At 43.2% G+C, this 24,014-nt stretch overlaps 1 protein-coding gene across 3 annotated transcripts in view; it reads left to right on the forward strand.

The window, feature by feature from the left end:
* Positions 1 to 23,328, forward strand: part of LOC120028152 (RNA-binding protein 33-like) — a 47,464-nt gene extending 24,136 nt beyond the window's left edge. For 2 of the 3 annotated variants that reach the window (XM_038973351.1, XM_038973352.1), the window contains exons 11-19: positions 3,851 to 3,986; positions 6,075 to 6,442; positions 7,323 to 7,616; positions 7,850 to 8,152; positions 8,982 to 9,620; positions 16,995 to 17,165; positions 18,051 to 18,320; positions 18,489 to 18,577; positions 18,718 to 23,328. In XM_038973351.1, the coding sequence (XP_038829279.1) occupies positions 3,851 to 3,986; positions 6,075 to 6,442; positions 7,323 to 7,616; positions 7,850 to 8,152; positions 8,982 to 9,620; positions 16,995 to 17,165; positions 18,051 to 18,320; positions 18,489 to 18,577; positions 18,718 to 18,766 (2,319 nt within the window). In that variant the 3' untranslated portion in view covers positions 18,767 to 23,328. The remainder of the gene's footprint in view (positions 1 to 3,850; positions 3,987 to 6,074; positions 6,443 to 7,322; positions 7,617 to 7,849; positions 8,153 to 8,981; positions 9,621 to 16,994; positions 17,166 to 18,050; positions 18,321 to 18,488; positions 18,578 to 18,717) is intronic. The other variant, XM_038973353.1, reaches the window with a different exon arrangement.
* Positions 23,329 to 24,014: the final 686 nt, after the last annotated feature.

The raw sequence follows: 24,014 nt of genomic DNA on the forward strand, positions 1-24,014 counted from the left end.
TGGTCTCCTCTCCTTCGTGCCTCTGTGCTGTGTGTACCTTCCCCATTGACACCATAGATATGTATATAATGAAGAAATGTAAGTCTCCGCCCTAACAATGGGAGTCGTTGTCCCAAAGGCTGGAAGGCGGGCAAAAACTTTGGTCCAAAATAATCCTATAGGTCTTATTTTGGACAGATTTTAGATTTTATCGCCTCTTCCTCTATGGTTTACACACACACCAAGCCCCTCCCTCTGCCTCTCATGCCAACAAAGTTGAGATCACATCTTCCTCTCTGGTAAGCGGTTTCAACTCACTATTTGCATTTGAGGTTTGGTCCAAAATAATCGGTAATATGAACACCAAAACACATTCTGACAAGAAGTTCACTTTTCAAACGCTACCCTTTTCATGTCTCATCTACTCAAATTGCACGCATAGCAGGCACTACTAAAACGAGAGTATCATTGAACATTGATTCTGGAAAATGAATGCTCAGTTTGTCACGTGTGGAATTGGTACGTTAGCAGCATTTGAGCCAAAGACTCTTATACTAGCTGTCTAGTCTGTGTTTTGTAAATGTGCAATTAGCATGAACACAATCATATAAGGAATTGCCAACTCTTTGTCATTCTGAGAAGTAAGTTAGGCCACTTGATTTCAGCATCCGAACAAAGTGCACAGGCTAGCATGCTTTTCAAACAGTTGGAGACGGACAGAAGGGTGTGTTCATAACAATTCAACTGTTCAACCTTGTTAGCTAGCAAATAGATCCAAGTTGGCTAAACTTGAAATATAAAGATTAGCTGGCTAATCGCTAGCACGAGGGCTTGATGAGACCTGTGTTCATTTTCTATAGCCTAATACCTGCTACAAGAAGTCATTATTGGTGAATGTGCATTATGCATGGTTAAATTTGTAACAAAAAAGGGCATTTTTCATAGATGGACTTGAAAGCCAGATCCATTATTATTGCCAAAAAAAAAGCAAGTAACTATTTTCATGAAATATTGTAATTATTAGTGGGTCTTATGGTTGTGGAAGGCTTATATTTAGCCTTGGTATAACTTCACAAGTCCTGAATTCATTAGATTATTACTGACTGTTTGAAATGCAGTGTATTTGACCTTTCATTGTATATAACGCATATTTAGAGAAAACATTTGTAAAAAATCGAAATACAGTACCAGTCAAAAGTTTGGACACGCCTGCTCATTCAAGGGTTTTTCTTTATTTTTACTATTTTCTACATTGTAGAATAATAGTGAAGACATCAAAACTATGAAATAACACACATGGAATCATGTAGTAACCCAAAAATTGTTAAACAAATCTAAATATATTTGAGATTCTTCAAAGTAGGCACCCTTTGTCTTGATGACAGCTTTGCACACTCTTGGCTTTCTCTCAACCAGCTTCATGAGGTAGTCACCTGGAAGGCATTTCAATGAACAGGTGTGCCTTGTTAAAAGTTATTTGTGGATTTTTTCCCCCTTTTTAATGTGTTTGAGCCAAACAGTTGTGTTGTGACAAGGTAGGAGTGGTAAGGACTGGGGGTCTCCGAGGAGAGGTACGTCTACTGATGTAGAGAACAGGGTGCCAAGCGAATTGATGCCCAGGCATCAGGTGGCACTGGTGCTGACTGACACCTTCTCGGGAAGAGCGTTTTATATGGATTAATGCAAATCAGACATTGACAAATGGCTGCATCCAATTGCATTTGGCAAAGATGTACTTACAAACCTTGTCAACAAATGAGCCAGGATCTCGCGTTTAGAGTCTGAATACAATTTTGTCGTTTTTCAAATAACAATCGTCCTCGTCTCCTTTCCAGTCTGTCATTGTGGTGGACGTTGATAGCAGAGATGGCTCCAGTGTGTAGCAGAGCTGTTTTTCACTATTATCAGAGTTGGAGGGAGGGAGAGGCTGGGCTGATGCCTAGCATAGTGTTGGATTCCCCAGCTGTCATTCACATTTAGGCTGCTGTTGCCAGGGACACGATTTGAAATGCAGGTGACAAAACACCCAGCAACATCCATTTACCACTGGGCAGCAGATTATGGATGATTATCATACATTATCATACCATCAGATTTAATTGTTCAAGAAGGGGAGGGGTGATTTCCCCCCCCCCCCAATATGTAATATCATTCTATAAAACATTTGGAAAATGAATTATGAAATATTAATCTGAGGTTCCAATTAAGAGCTAATTAGGGGCTATGGCGATAGAAACTGCTCGTCAAGAATACATTTTTGGGTTTGTAATTTGGCCCAAATGTACATTTCTTGAGTCTAGCATAAAAAATTATCCTGTATATCAAGGGACTGGTGGTTAAAATATAATATATTTTGCCATTTGTTCCAAATATGAATATGTTGTAATATCATCAGGTTAGATATTGAAAAGATAAAAGTAGCCTAGGTTCCACATTGTCCAAGCTACAAAGATGACATTAAAAGGTGACATTGAAGTCACATCAGGGCAAATTTCTGTCTGATGGTGGAGGCACTTGTCTAACATATCTTTTAGTCTCATTGGTCAACAGTACCATTGTCCTTTTTAAATATGAAATTCCTCCATAACAGTGGCAACAATGTGAAATTTGTACAAGACACTATGTCCAAAGAGGGACCGACCAAAACAAATGCCACTTCTAATCCTCTTCATTTCCATTTCTCAGTGAATGGTTTGACATATGGCCCGGTCCATTGTATGACGTTTGTTTTAGCTAGCCCTCTCTTTCCGAGAGGGATATCTGCAGCATCAGTTACACATTGAGCACCTCTCAGCCTGTTTATCAAGGATTAGCACTCAGAGCGGATGAGCCGCGTTATCAAATTCATACAAATTTCCAGAGGTATTATGTAGGCAACCGAGTCTCCATTGTGCAAACCGGACTGACCTTTGGAACAGAGCGATAATGTCCAAACTAACAATATGATCCGCTCCCTCTCGTCCTCTGCTTCGTTAAGCCCCGTTGATTAACTTTCTGTTAAGCAACTTTGGCGACTCTCTCTCCCTTCCAGCATTCAAAACGCGCCTCTATCCCTCTCTAAATGCCGGCAGTCTACCGGCGAATCAAGGTGGATTAAGCCTAGATAGCATTTTAAGTAATTTACAAAGGGGCGAGGAGGATGGAGGTCTAAGCAACCCAGATGTGGAAGTGCCACGTGTTGAGTTGAAGGTTAATTTTTCAACAGAGACGGATGTTTAAGCGAATAAAGGAGAGACAGGCTATGGGGGGGGGGATCTTATTCCGAGGAGGGGTTATGGGATCGTTATCTGCTGCTTTTCCTTGAAGGTAGACTAGACGGAGCACTGTGGGGGGATTTTGTGCTGTGTGGAAAGTGGAAAGCTGTTGTACATACACAATGGGTAGATGAAACAAAGAAATTAGCACTGATCTAACACAAGCCCAATATGGTTTGCCGTCCGTGTTCCCGAAACGCGAGCAGGTCCCGTCAACAAAGTTCTATGTAGGCTTTAGTGCAGGTTTACCATAGATATCCATTGTGTTATAAGATTGTTTACGATTTTTGAACCGTTTCTCGAATTAATGTTTTCCTGGCCAAGATGGCAGATTTTTTTGTCATGATGCTTAGGATGCCAATGAACACTAGTGAATTTAGAGGTTTACTCTCACTTATTCTCAATGGTATTTCTCACAAAATGGTGTAAACATTGATACATTTTACCCAAGTCAACATCGTGCCTAATGAGAATCAATTCCGAGCACTCCCTTTGTAGTATAATATTGTTACCCGAAATGCACCCTTTTCATTAGTTTTAATTAGTTTGTGATTACTGTGGTTCCCAATGTGGAATTCAATGTATGAGTGTGTGTGTGCACCTCTCCCCCCTCACAGGGATCAGGGGACTTCCAGCAGCAGCACATGCCTGGTAATTTTGGCCAGCCGCCCCAGAGGCCCCCGCATCACATGGAGCCCTGGAGGAACCAGCCTCCCCCCACCTCCCAGGACAGAGAGCCCTTCTTTATCGGGGGTAAGACCACAGCCTGCATCCCAAATGGCACCATTTTTCCCTATTTAGTGCACTACTTTTGTCCCAAATGTCACCCTATTCCCTATATAGCGAATTACTTTTGACCAGGGCCCGCTCTTCATAAGTAGTGCGCTATATAGGTAACAGGGTGCCATTTGGGACGCAACCCTCCTCACCTAGACACACCTAGCTCGCCCACCCACGCATCCTTCCCTGCCTTTAAGGGGTTAAATCGTCTCTCTTAGCATATCTAAGCCTTCTGGGCATTAACCCCTAGCAGTATACCTTCAGGGTACGCTGCGAGCGTAATTGCAGAGTTCCATTAACTAAATTAATGTTATACAGTGCTTTTAGAATGTATTCACAACCTTTGACTTTTTCCACATTTTGTTGTGTTACAAAGTGGGATTAAAATGAATTTAATTAGAATTTTTTTGTCAACGACCTACACAAAATACTCGAATGTAAAAGTGGAAGAAAAATTGGTACTTTTCTAAAAAGTACTAATACTGTATATCTTGATTAGATGAATAATTATTCAACCCCCTGAGTCAATACATGTTAGAATCACCTTTGGCAGCGATTACAGATGTGAGTCTTTCTGAGTAAATCTCTAAGAGCTGTCCACACCTGGATTGTGCAACATTTGCCATTTTTTTTTAAATGTATTCTTCAAGCGCTGTCAAATTGGTTGTTGATCATTGCTAGACAACCATTTTCAGGTCTTACCATAGATTTTCAACCAGATTTAAGTCAGGAACAATCACTGTGCTCTTGGTAAGCAACTCCAGTGTAGATGTGGCCTTGTGTTTTAGGTTGTTGTCCTGCTGAAAGGTAAATTTGTCTCCCAGTGTCTGGTGGAAAGCAGACTGAACCAGGTTTTCCTCTAGGATTTTGCCTATGCTTAGCTCCATTCCGTTTCTTTTTTATCCTGAAAAACTGCCCAGTCCTTAACAATTACAAGCATACCTATAACATGATGCAGCCATCACTATGCTTGAAAATATGGAGTGTGGTAGTCAGTATTGTGTTGTGTTGGATTTGCCCCAAACATAACACTTTGTATTCAGGACAAAAAGTAATTCTTTTCAGGCTTCCTTCTTTTCACTGTCAATTAGGTTAATATTGTGGAGTAACTACAATGTTGTTGATCCATCCTAAGTGTTCTCCTATCACAGCCATTATACTCTCTAACTGTTTTATAGTCACCATTGGCCCATTGGTGAAATCCCTGAGCAGTTTCCTTCCTCTCCAGCAACTGAGTTAGGAAGGACACCGGTATCTCACCATGCTCAAATGGATATTCAATGTCAGATTTTGTTCCCCATCTACCAATAGGTGCCCTTCTTTGTGAGGCATTGGAAAACCTCCCTGGTCTTTGTGTTTGAATCTATGTTTGAAATTCACTGCTCGACTGAGGTACCTAATTGTATGTGTGGGGTACAGAGATGAGGTAGTCATTCAAAAAACATGTTAAGCACTATTATTGCACACAGAGTCAGTCTTTGCAACTTAATTGTGTGACTTGTTAAGCACATTTGTCCTCCTGATCTTATTTAGGCTTGCCACAACAAAGGCGTTGAATACGTATTGACTCAAGACACTTCAGCTTTTAATTTTTGAATTCATTTGTAGAAATCCCGAAAATCATAATTCCACTTTGACATTTATGGGCTATTCTGTGTAGGCCAGGTTCTCAATTTAATACATGTTCTATTCAGGCTAAAACACAACAAAATGTGGAAAAAGTCAAGGGGTGTGAATACTTTCTGAAGGCACTGTATGTGTGTGCACCTACATGCTTTCGAATGAGTCGGGGCTCCTAATATACAAGCGTATCACACGTTTTCTAAATCACTGCTTATGTGGAATGAAATACCGTCATATATTGGTGTTGTGTTATTTTCTGTTGATAGAGATGTAGGTCTATGTGTGCTGCTTCCCCCAGCCTTAGTCCATGCAGCCAAGACTCGAGGCAGTCGCTGTCTGATGTATTAAAAGTGAGTGGGAAATGTGGCGACGCAGCAAACAACTTGACGTCTCTGTTGTGGATTTTTCCTCCCTCCTACTTCTCCTCCTGTTCTATAGACCCTGGGCGGTTCCCTGGGCAACAGCAGCACATGTTCGAGCACCAGAACCCTGGCTTAATCATAAACAGTAACAACCATCAGATCCCCAGCCAGGGCCACATGGCCTTCAACCAGCCAGGCCTAGGAGGGTTCAACCAGCCAGGCCAGGGTCCAGGGGGCCAGCTAGGGCTGTTCCAGAGAGAGCCCCCCAGACCCAACCTGCCTCCCCAGGGCCACCAGGGCATGGCCAGCCTGACGGGGCTCGGCGGACCCCCCAACACCAGGCCCTTCATGGGCCACCTTCAGCCCGGGTTTCAGCAACAGCAGGTGCCCCCCGGGCCCTTCCCCCTGCAGCAGCTCCAGTTTGGGATGCAGGTACGGATGAGAGTAAGTGAATCTTCTACCAATGAACGTGTGTGGCGGAGGCCTGCGCTTTGCTTGTGTAATGTGGAGTGGAATGATTCAGGGGTTGGTCCACAACTGGGTATGTGTTGTCCATTGCTTAAGTATTTACTGGGCATAGATGGAAATCACTTCAGTTTATATGGTATACTATGGGTTTTTACAAGCTTCTTCACAATTAGTGATTATGGGGTGGCAGGTGGTTAGAGCGTTGGGCCAGTAACCGAAAGGTTGCTAGATCGAATCCCTGAGCTGACAAGGTAAAAATCTGTCCTTCTGTCCCTGAACAAGGCAGTTAACCCACTGTTCCTAGGCCGTCATTGTAAATAAGAATTTGTTCTTAACTGACTTGACTAGTTAAATAAAGGTTAAATAAAAGATATATAACAATTATACAGTACCTGTTGGGATACATATCAAATGTGAAATATGGTCCTTATTCTAAATTCATGAATTTCGTACCGTTCTTACTCGGTTATAAAAAAAATATTGGAACCGCTTGTTGAATATTCCCTGTTTAGTGAAAAAGTCATTAAAGCAGCTAATATTTCTCAGAGAGACCTTCCCATGCGGTATGAATGGTGAGGCGCAGACAAGAGTGCCCTCTAGTGTACGGCTCATTGTTCCACCTCTGTTGCCGCGGCTATATGAGGACACCGATTGGAGGTTAATCATATGCATGTAACCGTTTCTCCTTAAAGAAGCTCCAATCGCCTGCATATGAGAACTTTAGAAGTGTGGCTGATTTTTTTTTTTTTTTTTTTTTTCAAGTTGTAAGTCAAAACAGTCAATCTTTTGTCAGAATCACTCTGTCAGAATCACTCATTCTGCCCGCTTTGTCTTTTTGCGTTGAAATTACAACTAGGGCTTGATGCAGCACGGCCCACCCCACTCGCACCTCCAGCATCACGACTTGCCTCTCTCCCATCAACAACAACAGCAGCAGCACCACAGACAGGACCTGTCTCAGCCGCCCCCCCACCACCACCCACAGCACCAGCTCCACCCCAATGAGCAGCGGCAAGGCCCCATGATGCACCACGGCGGTGGGCAGGGCCAGCCCCTCTTTCACCAGATGCAGCAGCACGGCAGCCCCAGACAGACACACCCTGGCGGACCCCATCCACAGCAACGGAACGCCCCCATCAGGCCCAGGATGGTGAGCAGGCACTATCGGTCGTAGGACTATTTGGATTCATGACACGTTCCAACTGATTTCGAAGGAATCAATGTGCTTTGCTTTCAATCAAAAACCCAACGTGCACAGAAAAGAATAATCACATTGGTTATATAGATATGTCAAGCTAATGTCAGTTCGGAACTGGCTAGTGATTTAGAATAGGATTGTGATCAAAAGACTAACAAAATACAAATCCTCCCCCCCTTCCACAGAACCCTCCTGCACTGAAAGTCCTTCCCCAGCGCAACAGCAACCTCCGCGAGCTCCCCGTGGCACCTGGCAACCAAAACATGAACAATGTCCGCCCCGCCTCGGCGCCCAACGTCAGGCCCGTTGCCAGGGCAATGCAGGCGGGGTTGCGACCGAGCCTGAACGCTTGGCAGGTCCCCGGCGGTGGCAGAGGGAGAGCCCAGCCTACTGCTACCAACAAGGCTGCAGCACAGCTACCTGGACCACCTGAAAGAACGGTGGTTCGCAGGGATTCCACAGGCACCCAGCCAAACATAGCAGTACAGGTCAGTCCTGCACCACATGTTTGTTTCCCCGTTTTGGCCATGACCTCAACACCGTTTTGTTTAGACACTACTTTTGTGTGCGTCCCAAAAGGCGCCCTATTCCCTACATAGTGTAAATAGGGCTCTGGTCAAAAGTGGTGCACTATGTAGGGAATTAGGGGGCCATTTTGGACGCACACAAAAGTAGTGTCTACTGGCCAAAACGGGGAAACAAAGGCAAACGGCTTGGATTCTCATGTGTGACTCAGTATAGTTGAGAAAGTGGCTTCTTCAGTTTCACCAATCATTTTGTATTTTTTTTACCATCATCACATTTAAAGGCGTGGCGATAATTTGAGAATTCTAGTATTTTGACAGACATTGTGCCTGTAAAATTCAGTAACCTGACATATTAAGCCGTGCTAAGCCTGCCGTGTTCAGTTAGATGGGCCAGTAAATGCTATTCTATTTATTAATGGCCCGATCATAAGGTTATAAATGAGTTGAGACTCGTTCACCGGGGAGTCCATTGAAAACGGGATCAATATCATAGCATATTTCTCTGGGGTATCGCTTCTCATTACTGCTGTGAATGTCACACCAATTTAGACGGTTCCAGTGGTAGTCACTGCAGCTCTGTGACTGCACCCTATTCCCTATAGTGCACCCGCGCTGGTCAAAAGTAGTGCACTATAAAGGGAATAGGGTGAGGGGCACTGTGTGCCCATAGGACTTTGGTCAAAAGTAGTGCACTATATAGGGAATAGGGTGCCATTGGGGATGCTATCCATGCTACTAGCTCATGGAGAGTGTGAGTGTGATGTTTCTCATAGTGTTTGGTTGGTTGCAGGATCCCGATGAGGACGAAGAGACGCGGCAGTACCGTCTGAAGATCGAGGAGCAGAAGCGACTCCGGGAGGAGATCCTGAAGAGGAAGGAGATGAGGAGGCAGATGCAAGCCGGCGTCCGCAAGAAGGAGCTTCTGGAGCGCATCAACGGCCAGGGTGACCCACCACAACAACAGCAGCAGAGGCAGTTTCCACCTAAACCCCAACAGCCCCAGCAAGGTTCTACTGCCTTCCCTCCCAACGGCACTCCACCGACGCCCCCCGCGCTCCGCCAGAACGTAAAGACCCGCCTGCAGATGACCAAGGGCCAGGGTCAGCAAGCCCCAGCGCCAGGCTGGCAGGGGGGCCAACCGGGGCAGAACACGGGCCCCGGTCCCAACCCTACCCTACAGGCCCAGCAACAATATCAGCAGCAGAGGAGGAACGTTACCCAGCTGAACCCTATCAGACCAGGGGGGCCCACTGCCCTGGGGAACATGCCCATGCAGGGAGCCCTGATGGCAGGTCTGAGTCCAGGCCAGGCCCAGGCTCTGGGGCCTAAGTCAGGGGTGAAGAGAACTGTGATGCAGCGAGCCAATAGTGGAGACAGAGCGGGGCTACACATCCCACAGAAAGTCAGAGTTGTCAAGCTTCTAGGAGGGGTGAGTGCCTGTTTTGGTCATTTGTTTTTAGACTTGACAAATATAGGATTGCAAAATTCCCTGAGATTCACGGAATCAGGAGGGAAATCTGAAATCCTTTAACAAGGATTTCTGGAAAACATGGACATTTGGGAAAATATACTGGAATTTTACCACCTTAGACAAACGGTATCTTTATTGTTTGGTTAGTGCCTTTGTCCCGCCACCCTCCGTCATTGTTCCCTTGAATTCAACTCAAGAATTTCCAGATACTTTTAAATGTCACTCACTCCCTAGGAGGAACTCATTTTTTGTAACCTATTCGGAATGACATATGGCTCTTTGTCGGTTTCATTTTGGCAAAATGGATCCATAAAGTGTCTGATTCCCTTTGTTTGAGTGGTGGTATTGAAGATTAGGTGCCTTCCACACCAATCTTACCTTTTTAAATAGTGAAAGGCGCCAGTCAATAAACTGTCTGGCATTCATCTGACATTTATAGCATTTATTTGGTAGCGACACTAGTCCACTGCACTCAAAGGTTGGTGCCTGTCCTTTTAAAGGCAAAAAGATAAAGACAAGGGAACTTGAGGTGTAAAACAGAAAGGAGCGTTATAAGCCAACTGTGTCCCGATTCAATCCCTCCTTTGTCAGTGGCGATCATTTCATTCTCATTTGATCAAGTCACTGCCGCTGCCTTAATTATGAATTCATCTCCTTTGTAAATTGGAAATGGCTTTGTGTTCAAACAATCATATTTGTTGTTGATGAGGCCTTTGTGAGACGTGATAGTGTTTTGGAGTAAGCTGCGTTGCCGCCATCCCAGAGGATAAGGCTGTAAAGGCTGAATCGCAGGCTCTCTCTCTCTCTCTCTCTCTGCTGCCTTAGATTAAGATAACCGGGTGTCAGCCGCGTTAATAGAAACCTGTGCCGAGCTATCTGAAGTGCTGCATCTCAGAGGGAGAACGAGAGAGAGGGAGGGAGCCCATAGCTGTGCTGAAAAGCAGATTCTCCCGATGCTCTCTCTTCCACATTGTTCCGCTGTCATCGACGGCAGCCTGACAATGTTCTCTCCCTCTCTCTCTCCCTCCCTCTCGCGCTCTCCATCAGCCGTCTCTCAGGTGTGTAAGCTATAGAAACGTCAACCGTCAACCCCCGACACGTGGCAATTAATCTTCCTTTAACAGGGCGACGCTGCGCCATAATACCTGTGTAAAAAAAGAGTCACCACTTTTGAGGGATTTGGATTTGTATAGCTTAGGCAGCGCAGATAAGGGGGGAAATTAAATTTTCATCAGACAGAACAGGGCCCTACAATGCAACACGCGGCACAAAAGCAAGTGGGGTGGGGAGTAGAGGGGGAGGGGTAAAGGGACAGGGAACATGTCACTCGGTTGTAATGCAGCTTAGCATCTGATGGGTGCAATCAGCAGCTGTAGATTTCTATAGGAGGATTAATCCATTTGCTGGGGGGGGACGGCAAGAGACGGGTAAGTCATATACATACCACTGCTGTCTTTCTCTCCCCGGTATTGATCTGTCACATTTAGAATAAGAGAGGAGACGAGAGACGACCTTTCAGCTGTGTCAGCCTGTGCCGGTTTGTGTGTCGTGTGTGTATAAGCATGGTAATCGTAGGCTGCACAGCCCTAGCTATCTGTAACTCTTATTTAATAACGAGTGTGTCCATCCACCATCCCATGTTGTATCCATTCACAGCATGAGGCCCACACTGCTCCACCTCAAAGCGAATGTCTTCATGGGTATTGTGAGGTCTGAACGGGGAAGCCAGCCTCGCTTCAGACATTGCTCTGGCGGTCCATTTCGGGCAGGATCTTTTTCAACCATTCTGGAATCCGTGATCGGTCTGTGTTCTCTGAATCGCCGGGCACTTGTATTGATTTCAAGGTCTTAGGACTCCAGTCGGCCAATACACGGTATAACTGTGTGTTAAAACCAAGAAATGTGTGGGAAGGCAATCGATCAGAGGGTATACGTCCGAAATGGCAACCTATGCCCTACAAAGTGCACAACTTCTGACCAGAGCCCCCTATGAGGAGTGCACTACAATAAGTCAAAAGGAGTGCAGTGCCTTCAGAAAGTATTCATACCACTTGACTTATTCCACTTTTTGTTGTGTTATAGCCTGAATTCAAAATGGATGAAATATAATTGCTGTTCACCCATCTACACACAATACCCCATAATGACAAAGTAAAAACATGACATTTTAGCCAATTTATTGAAAATGAAATACAGATTTATATAATTTACTTAAGTATTCACACCCCCAAGTCAATGCTTTATAGAAGCACCTTTGGCAGCGATAACAGCTGTGAGTCTTTATAGGTAAGTCTCTAAGAGCTTTCCACACTTGGATTGTGCAACATTTGCCCATTATTCTTTTCAAAATTCTTCAAGCTCTGTCATTGGTTGTTGATCATTGCTAGACAACCATTTTCAGGTCTTGCCATAGATTTTCAAGTAGATTTAAGTCAAAGCCACTCAGGAACATTCACTGTCTTCTTGGTATGCAACTCCAGTGTAAATGTGGCCTTGTGTTTTAGGTTATTTTCCTGCTGAAAGGTACATTTGTCTCCCAGTGTCTGGTGGAAAGCAGACTGAACCAGGTTTTCCTCTAGGATTTTGCCTATGCTTAGCTTCATTCCGTGTCTTTTTTTTTTATCCTGAAAAACTCCAGTCCTTAAAGATTACAAGCATACACATAACATGATGCAGCCACCCATATACTTGAAAATATGGAGAGTGATACTCAGTACTCATGTTTGGGACAAATCCAATAAAACAAACACTTTGTTTTCAGGACAAAGCTTTACCACATTTTTTGCAGTATTACTTTTGTTGCAAACAGGATGTATGTTTTGGAACATGTTTTATTCTGTACAGGCTTCTTTCTTTTCATTCTGTCAATTGGGTTAGTATTGTGGAGTAACTACAATGTTGTTGATCCATCCTCAGTTTTCTAATATCACATCCATAAAATTCTGTAACTATTTTAAAGTCACCATTGGCCTCATGGTTAAATCCCTAAGCGGTTTCCTTCCTCTCCAGGAACTCTGTTAGGAAGGACGCCTGTATCTTTGTATTGACATGGTGTATTGATACACTCTCCAAAGTGTAATAAATAACTTCATCATGCTCAAAGAGATATTCAATGTCTGCTTTTTATTTTGCCCATCTACCGATAGGTGCCCTTCTTAGCCAACCATAGGAAAACCTCCCTGGTCTACAGAGATGAGGTAGTCACAAACAAATCATGTTAACCGTTGGCCTACAATTTCCTCGCCCCTACAGAAATCTAATGAACATAATAATAAAAAATGATTATCAAAATCCGTCTGTTTTAAGCTAAAGATATGTTTTTTTGCCTGGGCTGCGTCTCAATCCACCGCATCCGCCGATATTGCATTTCCTCATCTGCGGTGAAAGGTGGCAGAGCTAGAGCGGTGTTTGTCAGACCATGAGACATCCCGAAAATCGTTCTTCTTACGAAAACATCTGTAACGGTTTGGCCTGCAAACTATTATGACAACTCCTAAGAATTATCATAAAGTCCCTGGTACCAGTTTAAAAAATGAATGGAAGTATATATGGAGTTTAGTGCCTAAAATAAGGGGATAAATAAATAATTTCTTAGATCTCACAGATATACAGTTGAAGTCGGAAGTTTACATACAACTTAGCCAAATACATTTAAACTCAGTTTTTCACAAATCCTGACATTTTAATCCTAGTAAAAATTCCCCGTTTTAGGTCAGTTAAGATCACCACTTTATTTTAAGAATGTGAAATGTCAGAATAATAGTAGAGAGAATGATTTATTTCAGCTTTTATTTCTTTCATCACATTCCCAGTCGGTCAGAAGTTTACATACACTAAATTAGTATTTTGTAGCGTTGCCTTTAAATTGTTTAACTTGGGTCAAGTGTTTCGGGTAGCCTTCCACAAGCTTCCCACAATAAATTGGGTGAATTTTGGCCCATTCCTCCTGACATAGCTGGTGTAACTGAGTCAGGTTTGTAGGCCTCCTTGCTTGCACACGCTTTTTCAGTTCTGCCCACATATTTTCTATAGGATGAGGTCAGGGCTTTGTGATGTCCATTCCAATACCTTGACTTTGTTGTCCTGAAGCCATTTTGTCACATTTTGTCTTTGGAAGTATGCTTGGGGTCATTGTCCATTTGGAAGACCCATTTGCGACCAAGCTTTAACTTCCTGACTGATGTCTTGAGATGTTGCTTCAATATATCCACATAATTTTGCTTCCTCATGATGCCATCTATTTTGTGAAGTGCACCAGTCCCTCCTGCAGCAAAGCACCTCCGCAACATGATGCTGCTACCAATGTGCTTGACGGTTGGGATGGTGTTCTTCGGCATGCAAGCCTCCCCCTTTTTCCTCCAAACGTAACGATGGTCATTATGGCCAAACAGTTCTATTTTTGTTTCATCAGACCAGAGGACATTTCTCCAAAAAGTATGATCTTTGTCCCCATGTGCAGTTGCAAACCGTACTCTGGCTTTTTTATGGTGGTTTTGGAGCAGTGGCTTCTTCCTTGCTGAGCTGCCTTTCAGGTTATGTTGATATAGGACTCGTTTTACTGTGGATATAGATACTTTTGTACCTGTTTCCTCCAGCATCTTCACAAGGTCCTTTGCTGTTGTTCTGGGATTGATTTGAACTTTTCGCACCAAAGTATGTTAATCTCTAGGAGATAGAACGCGTCTCCTTCCTGAGCGGTATGACAGCTCCGTGGTCCCATGGTGTTTATACTTGCGTACTATTGTTTGTACAGATGAACGTGGTACTTTCAGGAATTTGGAAATTGCTCCCAAGGATGAACCAGACTTGTGGAGGTCTCCAATTTATTTTCTGAGGTCTTGGCTGATTTCTTTAGCTTTTCTCATGATGTCAAGCAAAGAGGCACTGAGTTTGAAGGTAGGCCTTGAAATATATCCACAGGTACACCTCCAATTGACTCAAATTATGTCAATTAGCCTATCAGAAGCTTCTAAAGCCATGACATTATTTTCTGGAATTTTCCAAGCTGTTTAAAGGCACAGTCAACTTAGTGTATGTACATTTCTGACCCACTGGAATTGTGATGCAGTGAATTATAAGTGAAATAATCTGTCTGTAAACAATTGTTGGAAAAATGACTTGTGTCATATACAGTCGAGGCCAAAAGTTTTGAGAATGACACAAATATAAATTTTCACAAAGTTTGCTGCTTCAGTGTCTTTAGATATTTTTGTCAGATGTTACTATGGAATACTGAAGTATAATTACAAGCATTTCATAAGTGTCAAAGGATGTTATTGACAATTACATGAAGTTGATGCAAAGAGTCAATATTTGCAGTGTTGACCCTTCTTTTTCAAGATCTCTGCAATCCGCCCTGGCATGCTGTCAATTAACTTCTGCGCCACATCCTGACTGATGGCAGCCCATTCTTGCATAATCAATGCTTGGAGCTTGTCAGAATTTGTGGGTTTTTGTTTGTCCACCCGCCTCCTGAGGAATGACCACAAGTTCTCAATGGGATTAAGGTCTGGGGAGTTTCCTGGCCATGGACCCAAAATATCGATGTTTTGTTCCCCGAGCCACTTAGTTATCACTTTTGCCTTAATGGCAAGGTGCTCCATCATGCTGGAAAAGGCATTGTTCGTCACCAACTGTTCCTGGATGGTTTGGAGAAGTTGCTCTCGGAGGATGTGTTGGTACCATTCTTTATTCGTGGCTGTGTTCTTAGGCAAATTTGTGAGTGAGCAGTAACCCCACACATGAATGGTCTCAGGATGCTTTACTGTTGGCATGACACAGGACTGATGGTAGGGCTAACCTTGTCTTCTCCAGACAAGCTTTTTTTCGGATGCCCCAAACGATCGGAAAGAGGATTCATCAGAGAAAATGACTTTACCCCAGTCCTCAGCAGTCCAGTCCCTGTACCTTTTGCAGAATATCAGTCTGTCCCTGATGTTTTTCCTGGAGAGAAGTGGCTTCTTTGCTGCCCTTCTTGACACCAGGCCATCCTCCAAAAGTCTTCACCTCACTGTGCGTGCAGATGCACTCACACCTGCCTGCTGCCATTTCTGAGCAAGCTCTGTACTGGTGGTGCCTCGATCCCGCAGCTGAATCAACTTTAAGATACGGTCCTGGCGCTTGCTGGACTTTCTTAGGCGCCCTGAAGCCTTCTTCACAACAATTGAACCGCTCTCCTTGAAGTTCTTGATGATCCGATAAATGGTTGATTTAGGTGCAATCTTACTGGCAGCAATATCCTTGCCTGTGAAGCCCTTTTTGTGCAAAGCAATGATGACGGCACGTGTTTCCTTGCAGGTAACCATGGATGACAGAGGAAGAACAATGATTCCAAGCACCACCCTCCTTTTGAAGCTTCCAGTCTGTTATTCGAACTCAATTAGCATGACAGAGTGATCTCCAGGCTTGTCTTCGTCAACACTCACAACTTTGTTAACGAGAGAATCACTGGTCCTTTTGTGGCAGGGCTGAAATGCAGTGGAAATGTTTTTGGGGGATTCAGTTCCTTTGCATGGCAAAGAGGGACTTTGCAATTAATTGCAATTCGTCTGATCACTCTTCATAACATTCTGGAGTATATACAAATTGCCATCATACAAACTGAGGCAACAGACTTTGTTAAAATGTATATTTGTGTCATTCTCAAAACTTTTGGCCACGACTGTACAAAGTAGATGTCCTAACCGACTTGCCAAAACTATAGTTTGTTAACAAGATATTTGTGGAGTGGTTGAAAAACAAGTTTTAATTACTCCAAGCTAAGTGTATGTAAACTTCCAGCTTCAACTGTAGGACAGACACTTCAGAACAAACTTCCTTTTGATATTTTTTGGGACCATCTGTTATTCCATGTATTGAATCTGTTATTCAATACGTTTCTGTTGGCTAATAGCAGTAGTGCCAAATTCAACGTTTCATCCAATAATTTTTTTATATATTTTTTGTTGATACCTTAAACACTATTATTACACACAGAGTGTGTCCATGCAACTTATGTGACTTGTTAAGCACATTTTTACACCTGAACTTATTTAGGCTTGCCATAACAAAGTGGTTGAATACTTACTGACTCACGACATTTTGGCTTTTAATTCTTTATTAATTTCTAAAAATGTCAAAAACATAATTCCACTTTGACATTATGAGGTATTGGGTGTAGGCCAGTGACAAATGTCAATTTAATCCATTCTAAATTCAGGCTGTAACAACAAAATGCGTAAAAAGGCAAGGGGTGTGAATACTTTCTGAACGCACTCTATATAGGCAATATGGTGCAATTTGGGACGCAGCCCCTGCAGTCTATTCATTTCCCCTGTGCTGTGTGATCTCCAGGGAGCAGATGTGAGTGGTATCAGCGCCCCCATCCAGCAGCAGCAGGCCACCAGGCCCGCCCCCCATCTCCGCCAGGGCCCAGTGAGGAAGATAACCCTGGCAAACCCCCCCGGAGGACAGCCCATACAGGGCCTGGTCACACAGGGGGACAGAGGGGGCCTGGGCAACAGGGTAGGTTGTTCTCCCTCCTCACACTTAGCATTTAAGAAACATTTAACATTTCCAAAATGGCACCCTATTCCCTACATAGTGCACCCTATTCCCTACATAGTGCATGACTTTTGACCAGAGCCATATGGGGTGCCATTTTGGACAGAACATGCGTTTCCTCTGATGAAATGATACAAAATTGTCTAATACTGTCATATTTGTTAAGGACGGGTGTTGTGTTTTGGATAGGAACGGTAACTAGGTCTTTCATCTTAAATATAAATGTAAGAAATCCTCTGAGCACATTGCTATTCTCTATATCTTTTTTATACCTCTGGCGTTCCCCTGCCATTTAGTAGGTTTACCATTTGGAGGAGCTCTAGTAATATGACAGGCTAGTATGCCAGGTATTGTAATGTTGACAAGCTGAGAGTCGGCGTGACACAGGGTCTCCTGGCATCTCTGCATGCCTGTCAGCAGCCTGCCGTCTCGGCGGACACCCTCAGCTCGGCGACGCTGACCGGGGGAGTCAGCCACCATGGCGCCTGGCTGGTTCTCTATACTCTGGGGTCTCTCCCTCGATGCAGTAGATGCACACAGCGCGCAGGCAGCAGTCGTCATGGCTTGACGTTGACGCCGTATATAGAAATATGATGAGTCAATCAAGAAAAAGCAGCTCAGCAGCCTGGAGGTGTTTGGGAAAATAGAAGGGAGGAAAACCATCCGGTTGTTGAATTTTCACTCATGCTGAAAAACAGTAGACCCGGTAGATGTGTCAGACATCTCGTCTCCACTCGGCTGGATACGGAATTAAAACATCAACATGCTTGCATAAGAGGTTCAAGCAGTTTCCTCTCTTCCTCTTTCTCTCCCCCCCCCCTTTGCTTTCCTCCCTGCCTGGTACAGGTGGTTGTCCCGGGGCGTGGCAGAGCCAGAGGGGCAGCGGGGGCAGGAGGAGCGGGTCAGCTGGGGTGTGGGCGTGGCAGAGCCAGAGGGGCAGCGGTGGCAGGAGGAGCGGGTCAGCTGGGGTGTGGGCGCCTGATGCCCGCCAGACAGAATCAGCGAGGGGCGGTGACGGGGGACAGCCAGGCCTGCACTGTGTCCATAGACGGCCTGTCTACATCCACCACGGACACGCAGCTCCAAAACCTGCTCAACTCCATCGGCCCCATCCAGGTATGCCCACCCCCATGTCTGTGTCCCAAACGACACCCTATTCTCCACATATAGTGTGCTACTTTCAACCAGGGCTCAATATGGATGAGAGAAGCTTGAGATGAGAGTAGCAGCAACTGCCCTGTTCTAAACGCATGCTCTTCCCTTCTTCTGCTTATTCGGCTGCAGATGTTCAAAATGCTGCCCCATCAGAGGAAAGCTATTGCCAAATTTCACAATCCCCAGCATGCCCTGAGTTTCCAAGTCAGCTTCAACAGGTAAATGAACCACTTTGTTTCACTCTCCCTTTTTAAAACCCACAAATCCTAATGAGGTCATCTCTCTAAAATAGGGCCTACACCTAACGCCAAATTAGAAGGCTTACTCAACGAGACATCCTCCTTTTGTAACCATACAGGCATATGATAGATTTGTCGCACATTGACGTGTCGCTGATTGACGGCTGAAGCGAGCGGTAGAGGGAGGCGGCGAGTGCCCGGTGCGGGGACGTCGCGTCAGATGCTTATTCAACCTTGAGGCTCCCGTGTACAGCTCCTTCAGCTAGATGTAACCACGTCCCTATGGAACACTAACCTACACCGTACCCTCATCCTCCTCACAACAAGCACCCCCAACCGCCTCGCCTGCAGACTATCTACTGTGGAGATCCTCAGCACAAAGCAGCAAGTTTTTTTTTCTCATGGTTGAATTGCGGTCAAGGGGGAGGTTCAATGCCAGTTTCATGTGACAATATGTTCATGGTCGCCGGTCTGGTGACGTTCAAACTGTGACAGAAGAAATGTGAGATATGAGAAAAGGTTTGAGTAAAAGGTTTGTGCATCGGGCACTAACGACAACAAGAAGTAGTTGTTGACACTGGATAATGGTTGCTCCCATCCTCGGCTCAGTTGTGAACCCCATCGATATCAACAGTTAAGAGAGAAGAGTTCTGGAGATCTGCCTGTGTTGTAGGCTATTGTTTTAAGCTGTACCTCAAGATTTTGCTCATTTTCTGAACAGGTGTTTTGGATTCGAGGAAAGCTACTGAATAAAACAGGTGTAGAACAGGAGCGAGGCTTGCCACTACATAGTTTTCCTTCTGGCAGTGCCATTTTCCTCCTATAGATGGCAGCATTTGATAATGATTATGTACACTATGGGGTGGCTTTTTGGGTAGGGCCCTTCCTCAAGCAGCGTTTAGTTTCTGGGTAAATGGCACTGCCTAGTGGAGAACATGTGGGAACGTATTAAAGCCATTAACAAAAATTCTGTTCAAATGCAGTTTGAGGGTGTGATGATGAGGATGATTCAAACTTACACATGCATCAGGTAATGGTTCCAAGGATTTTTGTTCGAATAGAATCTAGATTGACTGGCCATACAAAATATAGTAATATCTTATTCCTAACATTAAAACTGGATAACATGGATAATAGTGTCTATATGTTAGGTTTTCTTCTACACTTTTAAGTTAATTGACGTTAACTGGTAAAGACTGGTTTCATTTTCCTTCTCGCACTAAAGAGTCCATTTTGTCCGGTAGTGTTACTTGATCACTGAGCCTTTTATTTAGTCTTTTAATTGGTTATACACGAATAGGCCGCCTACATTGGTGCGATCTCGAAATGGGTTTTAGACATTATTTTACTTTTCTGATTCACTCAACTTTAGTTTTGTATATAATTTTTTAGCATATTCTGATTTCATTGGTACATGTCAGGTTTAGTGGGTGTGCTCCAGAATGAATTATCATTACAAGTTCTATTTTAAGGATTTTTGATTGTCATGGTCCTTTGGGATAATGATTGAAATGCTGAGTATGGCTGGTAGGCTATAAAACTATGTCAACAATATCTTTCACAGATTGATTGGAAAAAGAAAGACCTTATGAAGCTTCCCGTTTTTTTTTGCAGGGTACATTTTTACGTTGTAGCAGATTTGTTTAAGTTGCTATAAATTCATATTTATCTGTATTGGATTACTGATACAATGAATGTTGTTGGCCGATTTATATTATGAAAACTATTGATATGGCTCATTTAGGAACAGTTGGAAGCCTGGTTTGGTCTGGTTTGCATGACTTTCTGACTAGCTGATATTCATATAGAGCTTTAATTTAATAGTAAACGTTACTTTTGATTTAATGGTAAAACAAGGATACTGGTTTGTTGTTTTTGTGTTTGGCCAGAATTAAAAATGTCGTAGCAGTCTTGACAATATCTGTAGTTTAGCATTCTGATAAGAACACCAAGCCGCAAAAGGAAAGAGGACGTTTGTGTTTTGTTTTACTTTCCAGAACAAATTAATTTACCAACTCTTTCTATGCTGAGTGATTATCTAGATTAATGAACACATACATGCATGTGTACATAACGCACACACACACACACACAGGTCTTTTGATGTCATGAGGTTGTTCCCTTCCTTCAGTGGTTCATTTGATTTAGTATTGATCCATTCCAGGTTTACGGAAACCTGGTATCTGGTGCAACAAAGTCCAATTTACTTCTGAAGACAACGTAGTACATTTCAGTGTTGCTGGAGGTGTGGTGAAGTTTTTATTTTGAAAATATTGTTGACATTTCCTTGCTTCCGAAAGTGGCAAACCTCGAGTAATAAGAAATGAGAATAGAACAGTCGCAGTATAATTACATTCTTTTTGTATGTTTTCGTTCAAGTCGTTCAGAGCAATACCGGTGTGGGGGCAACCATTATCAGTGTATTAGTAATGTACATAACACCAAACAAGTAGAACTTTCACCGAATGTTTATCGTTGTTCCAAACTTTTTGAGTTCTCGTTATGTGCTTTGTTGTATCAAGTTCACTTTTTATATATGTCTATATAAAAAAAAACTGATGTGTCCAGACTTGAATTATTCTACTAGTGTTTAGTTTGTGTGTTGAACCAAAACTAAAGAGACCCTGGACCCCGTTTCTGTTCGTAGATATTTGAAGACTTTTTTTAAGGGGAAATAAATAAAATATGGCCTATATATACCATGAAGATATGGGTATGTGAAGCCGATTTAATGTCTCCAGCCCACAACTTTGTCTGTGTGTCTAATGTCTCTGTGTCTTGTGCTTTACGATGAAGCTCAATTCTGATGCAAGCTGTCATTCATTGTGATCTAATATTTTTCTTAAGGTATTGTTTCGTTTTTAGCCCCCCTGGTATTGTTTCATGCATTGACTCCCCTCCCTGTGCTGTGTTTGACCAAATCCTTGACCAATTGCCTGTTGCGCAATGAACCTTGGGATCTAGGTGTATCAGTAAGATGAGGAACTTTTTAACGTAGGCTACATATTTCCATTACATACCAATTTGGTACAATAATATGCCATTATTTGTGGCAAGGAATCTATTGTAGTCAATTATTTGAGTGTACTTATTCATAGTATATATTGAATTACCCTCATCCCTCCAACACTCAGCACTGATAATTTATGAAGTATTTTAAATGCCGATAGTATTAGCTGTAAGTCCAAATCTTGCGGTTTCCTGCAAGACATAGAAGGGTACATGATGCTGAGTACAATTTTGAAGTGGTTTTGTTTGTCGCTGTTCCCCTTTCGTGGTTTCACTTTGACTCAGCCGACCTAGTTTTGTTTTTGCTCCTTTTGTTTGCTTTTTCTAACTGTATTGAATTTGAATTTCGAATCCTATGGATTTATTTAAAGTATCGGCTATGCCATTTAAGTCACATCAGTATACGACATAAGTTATGTCTGGTGACGGAGAACAGGTTCATATTGGACCTATTTGTACCTTCTTTCTCAGGTTTTATTGCCAATGTACTTGCATGAGCTTTATGATGAACGTAATGATTTTTATGTCATCAGGTTTGGAGCGCTCCTCTTTAGCGGTTTTAATGTTGATGATTTCAACAACAACAACAAAGCTCCACCAATTTAGATTTTAAACAAGATGTTACATAGTGTCTTAGTGATCGACTGATCTGCTCATATTGTCTTATTGTTTCTGCTATTGGTTTATTTGATTTGAAATGTCTATGGTTTTCGCCCCCTGGGAACGTCCAGTGAACTGCTATGCTGCTTAACATGTTACCATGGTCAAAACAAGACAGTTGGGTTGAAGTTTAACCTGAAGTTTAAAAGATCTTGGAACGACTAACATTTGTTATTCTTCTCAGGTGTTCTGGATGGGATCCAGAAGCGCGTTGTGTTTTGCAGAACCACGGCTGAATAACCATAGTTGACTCCTTCTCTCCGTTATAGGTCGGATCCCGCCCACTGACACCTTGCGTCAATGCTAACACTATTTGTTTGATTCGCAGGTCCTGTGAGAACACAATTGACGCATTTTTCCTCATCTTCAGTCAATTTTGCAGCGTGGTTTTGGACCTCAAACACCCTTGGCCAGACTTCTCCTTCTTCCAACCTCTTTTCCTGTAACCCTATCCTCCCAACCCCCCCCAAACCTCCAAGGTTGGCGTTGACTCAGTTGATGTGTGTTGTTATTGTGGTGGTGGTTGTTGCTGCTCTTAACCCTCTGTATCAAGCAGGGGCCTTGCCTGGATTACCTTTGTTTGTTAGCCCAATGGATGGAGGTTAACATCTCTGTGACGACACCCGGGGGTCACAGATCAGACACACTTAAAGCCACTCGCTTCCACTCCACCCAACTCATGCCAGCTATGCTCGGCATTCAAATGTTTGGTTGGATCGTGGAAAAGGTACTACACTGATTTTCTTGTGCGGTGTGATATTGTCAAGCACTGAAAAAAACGGACTTGAATCGTTGACAGAAATACCAAAATGTATGTTTCACATTTGTGTTGGGAGACATGGTGATCCGTCAAGATTGTACAACCCCAAAGTTTGTGATGCAATGTTGTTGTTTAAGAACTTCAGTGTTTGTCCGTGAAATGTTTGCCTGTGATGCGTTTGTACACTGAATATTGACGCAACACGTTGAACAGCTAAATGATTTTTACGAAATAAACAAGCTACAATGTACATTGTTGAAGAGTTAAGTGATTCTTACCTAAATAAACACTTTTCAATGTCTTTCGTCTTTTGTTTCTCTTGAAATAACTTTCAGATTGAAACAGTCTAGAGTGATGAAGATGATCATAATTGTAATAGTATAAAGAGCTTACTAGAAGCAGATAAGAAATATGCTAAAGTTATGCTTTTAAGCATATTTCTATGTTATTACCACTTCCTTTGAAGATTGTGGTCATGTGCTCTTTTGGGGCTCTGTGGCTTTTTCCAAGTTACTACCAAGCATCTACAGTGTTGCAGAGACACCTAGTGGTTGGTGGAAACATTAGATGCACCCCAACAAAACATTTTTATGGAAGCATCCGTTTTCAAGCAGCCATAATTCAATCTGCCATTGCGGCAACATAACCCCTATGAAACCAAGTTGTGTATTCAGACATGCCAGGCGATTGCTCATGTTTGCAAATGTCACCAATTGTTGAAACGGTGGTTCAAACTGCAGCAGGCAGAATTCAGACATGAGGCCCACACAGGGATTAGAGAGCTTTATTTACCTGCTCTGTGGAATGCTTTCGCTCGGCTGCTTTTGTATCTGCCAGAGACCCAAGGTCAACGCTCTGGAGGAGACGTGCCACTTTGTCCCTCCCAAGTTTCCACCTCACAATATCAACAACAACACACAATGTAGGTGACTCGAGAGAGAGAAGGAAGTGAAATTCCTAGTCGTGTTGCAACAGTGTTCAGACTTC

This window comes from Salvelinus namaycush, chromosome 33, assembly GCF_016432855.1.
Source record: "Salvelinus namaycush isolate Seneca chromosome 33, SaNama_1.0, whole genome shotgun sequence".
NCBI lineage: Eukaryota > Metazoa > Chordata > Actinopteri > Salmoniformes > Salmonidae > Salvelinus > Salvelinus namaycush.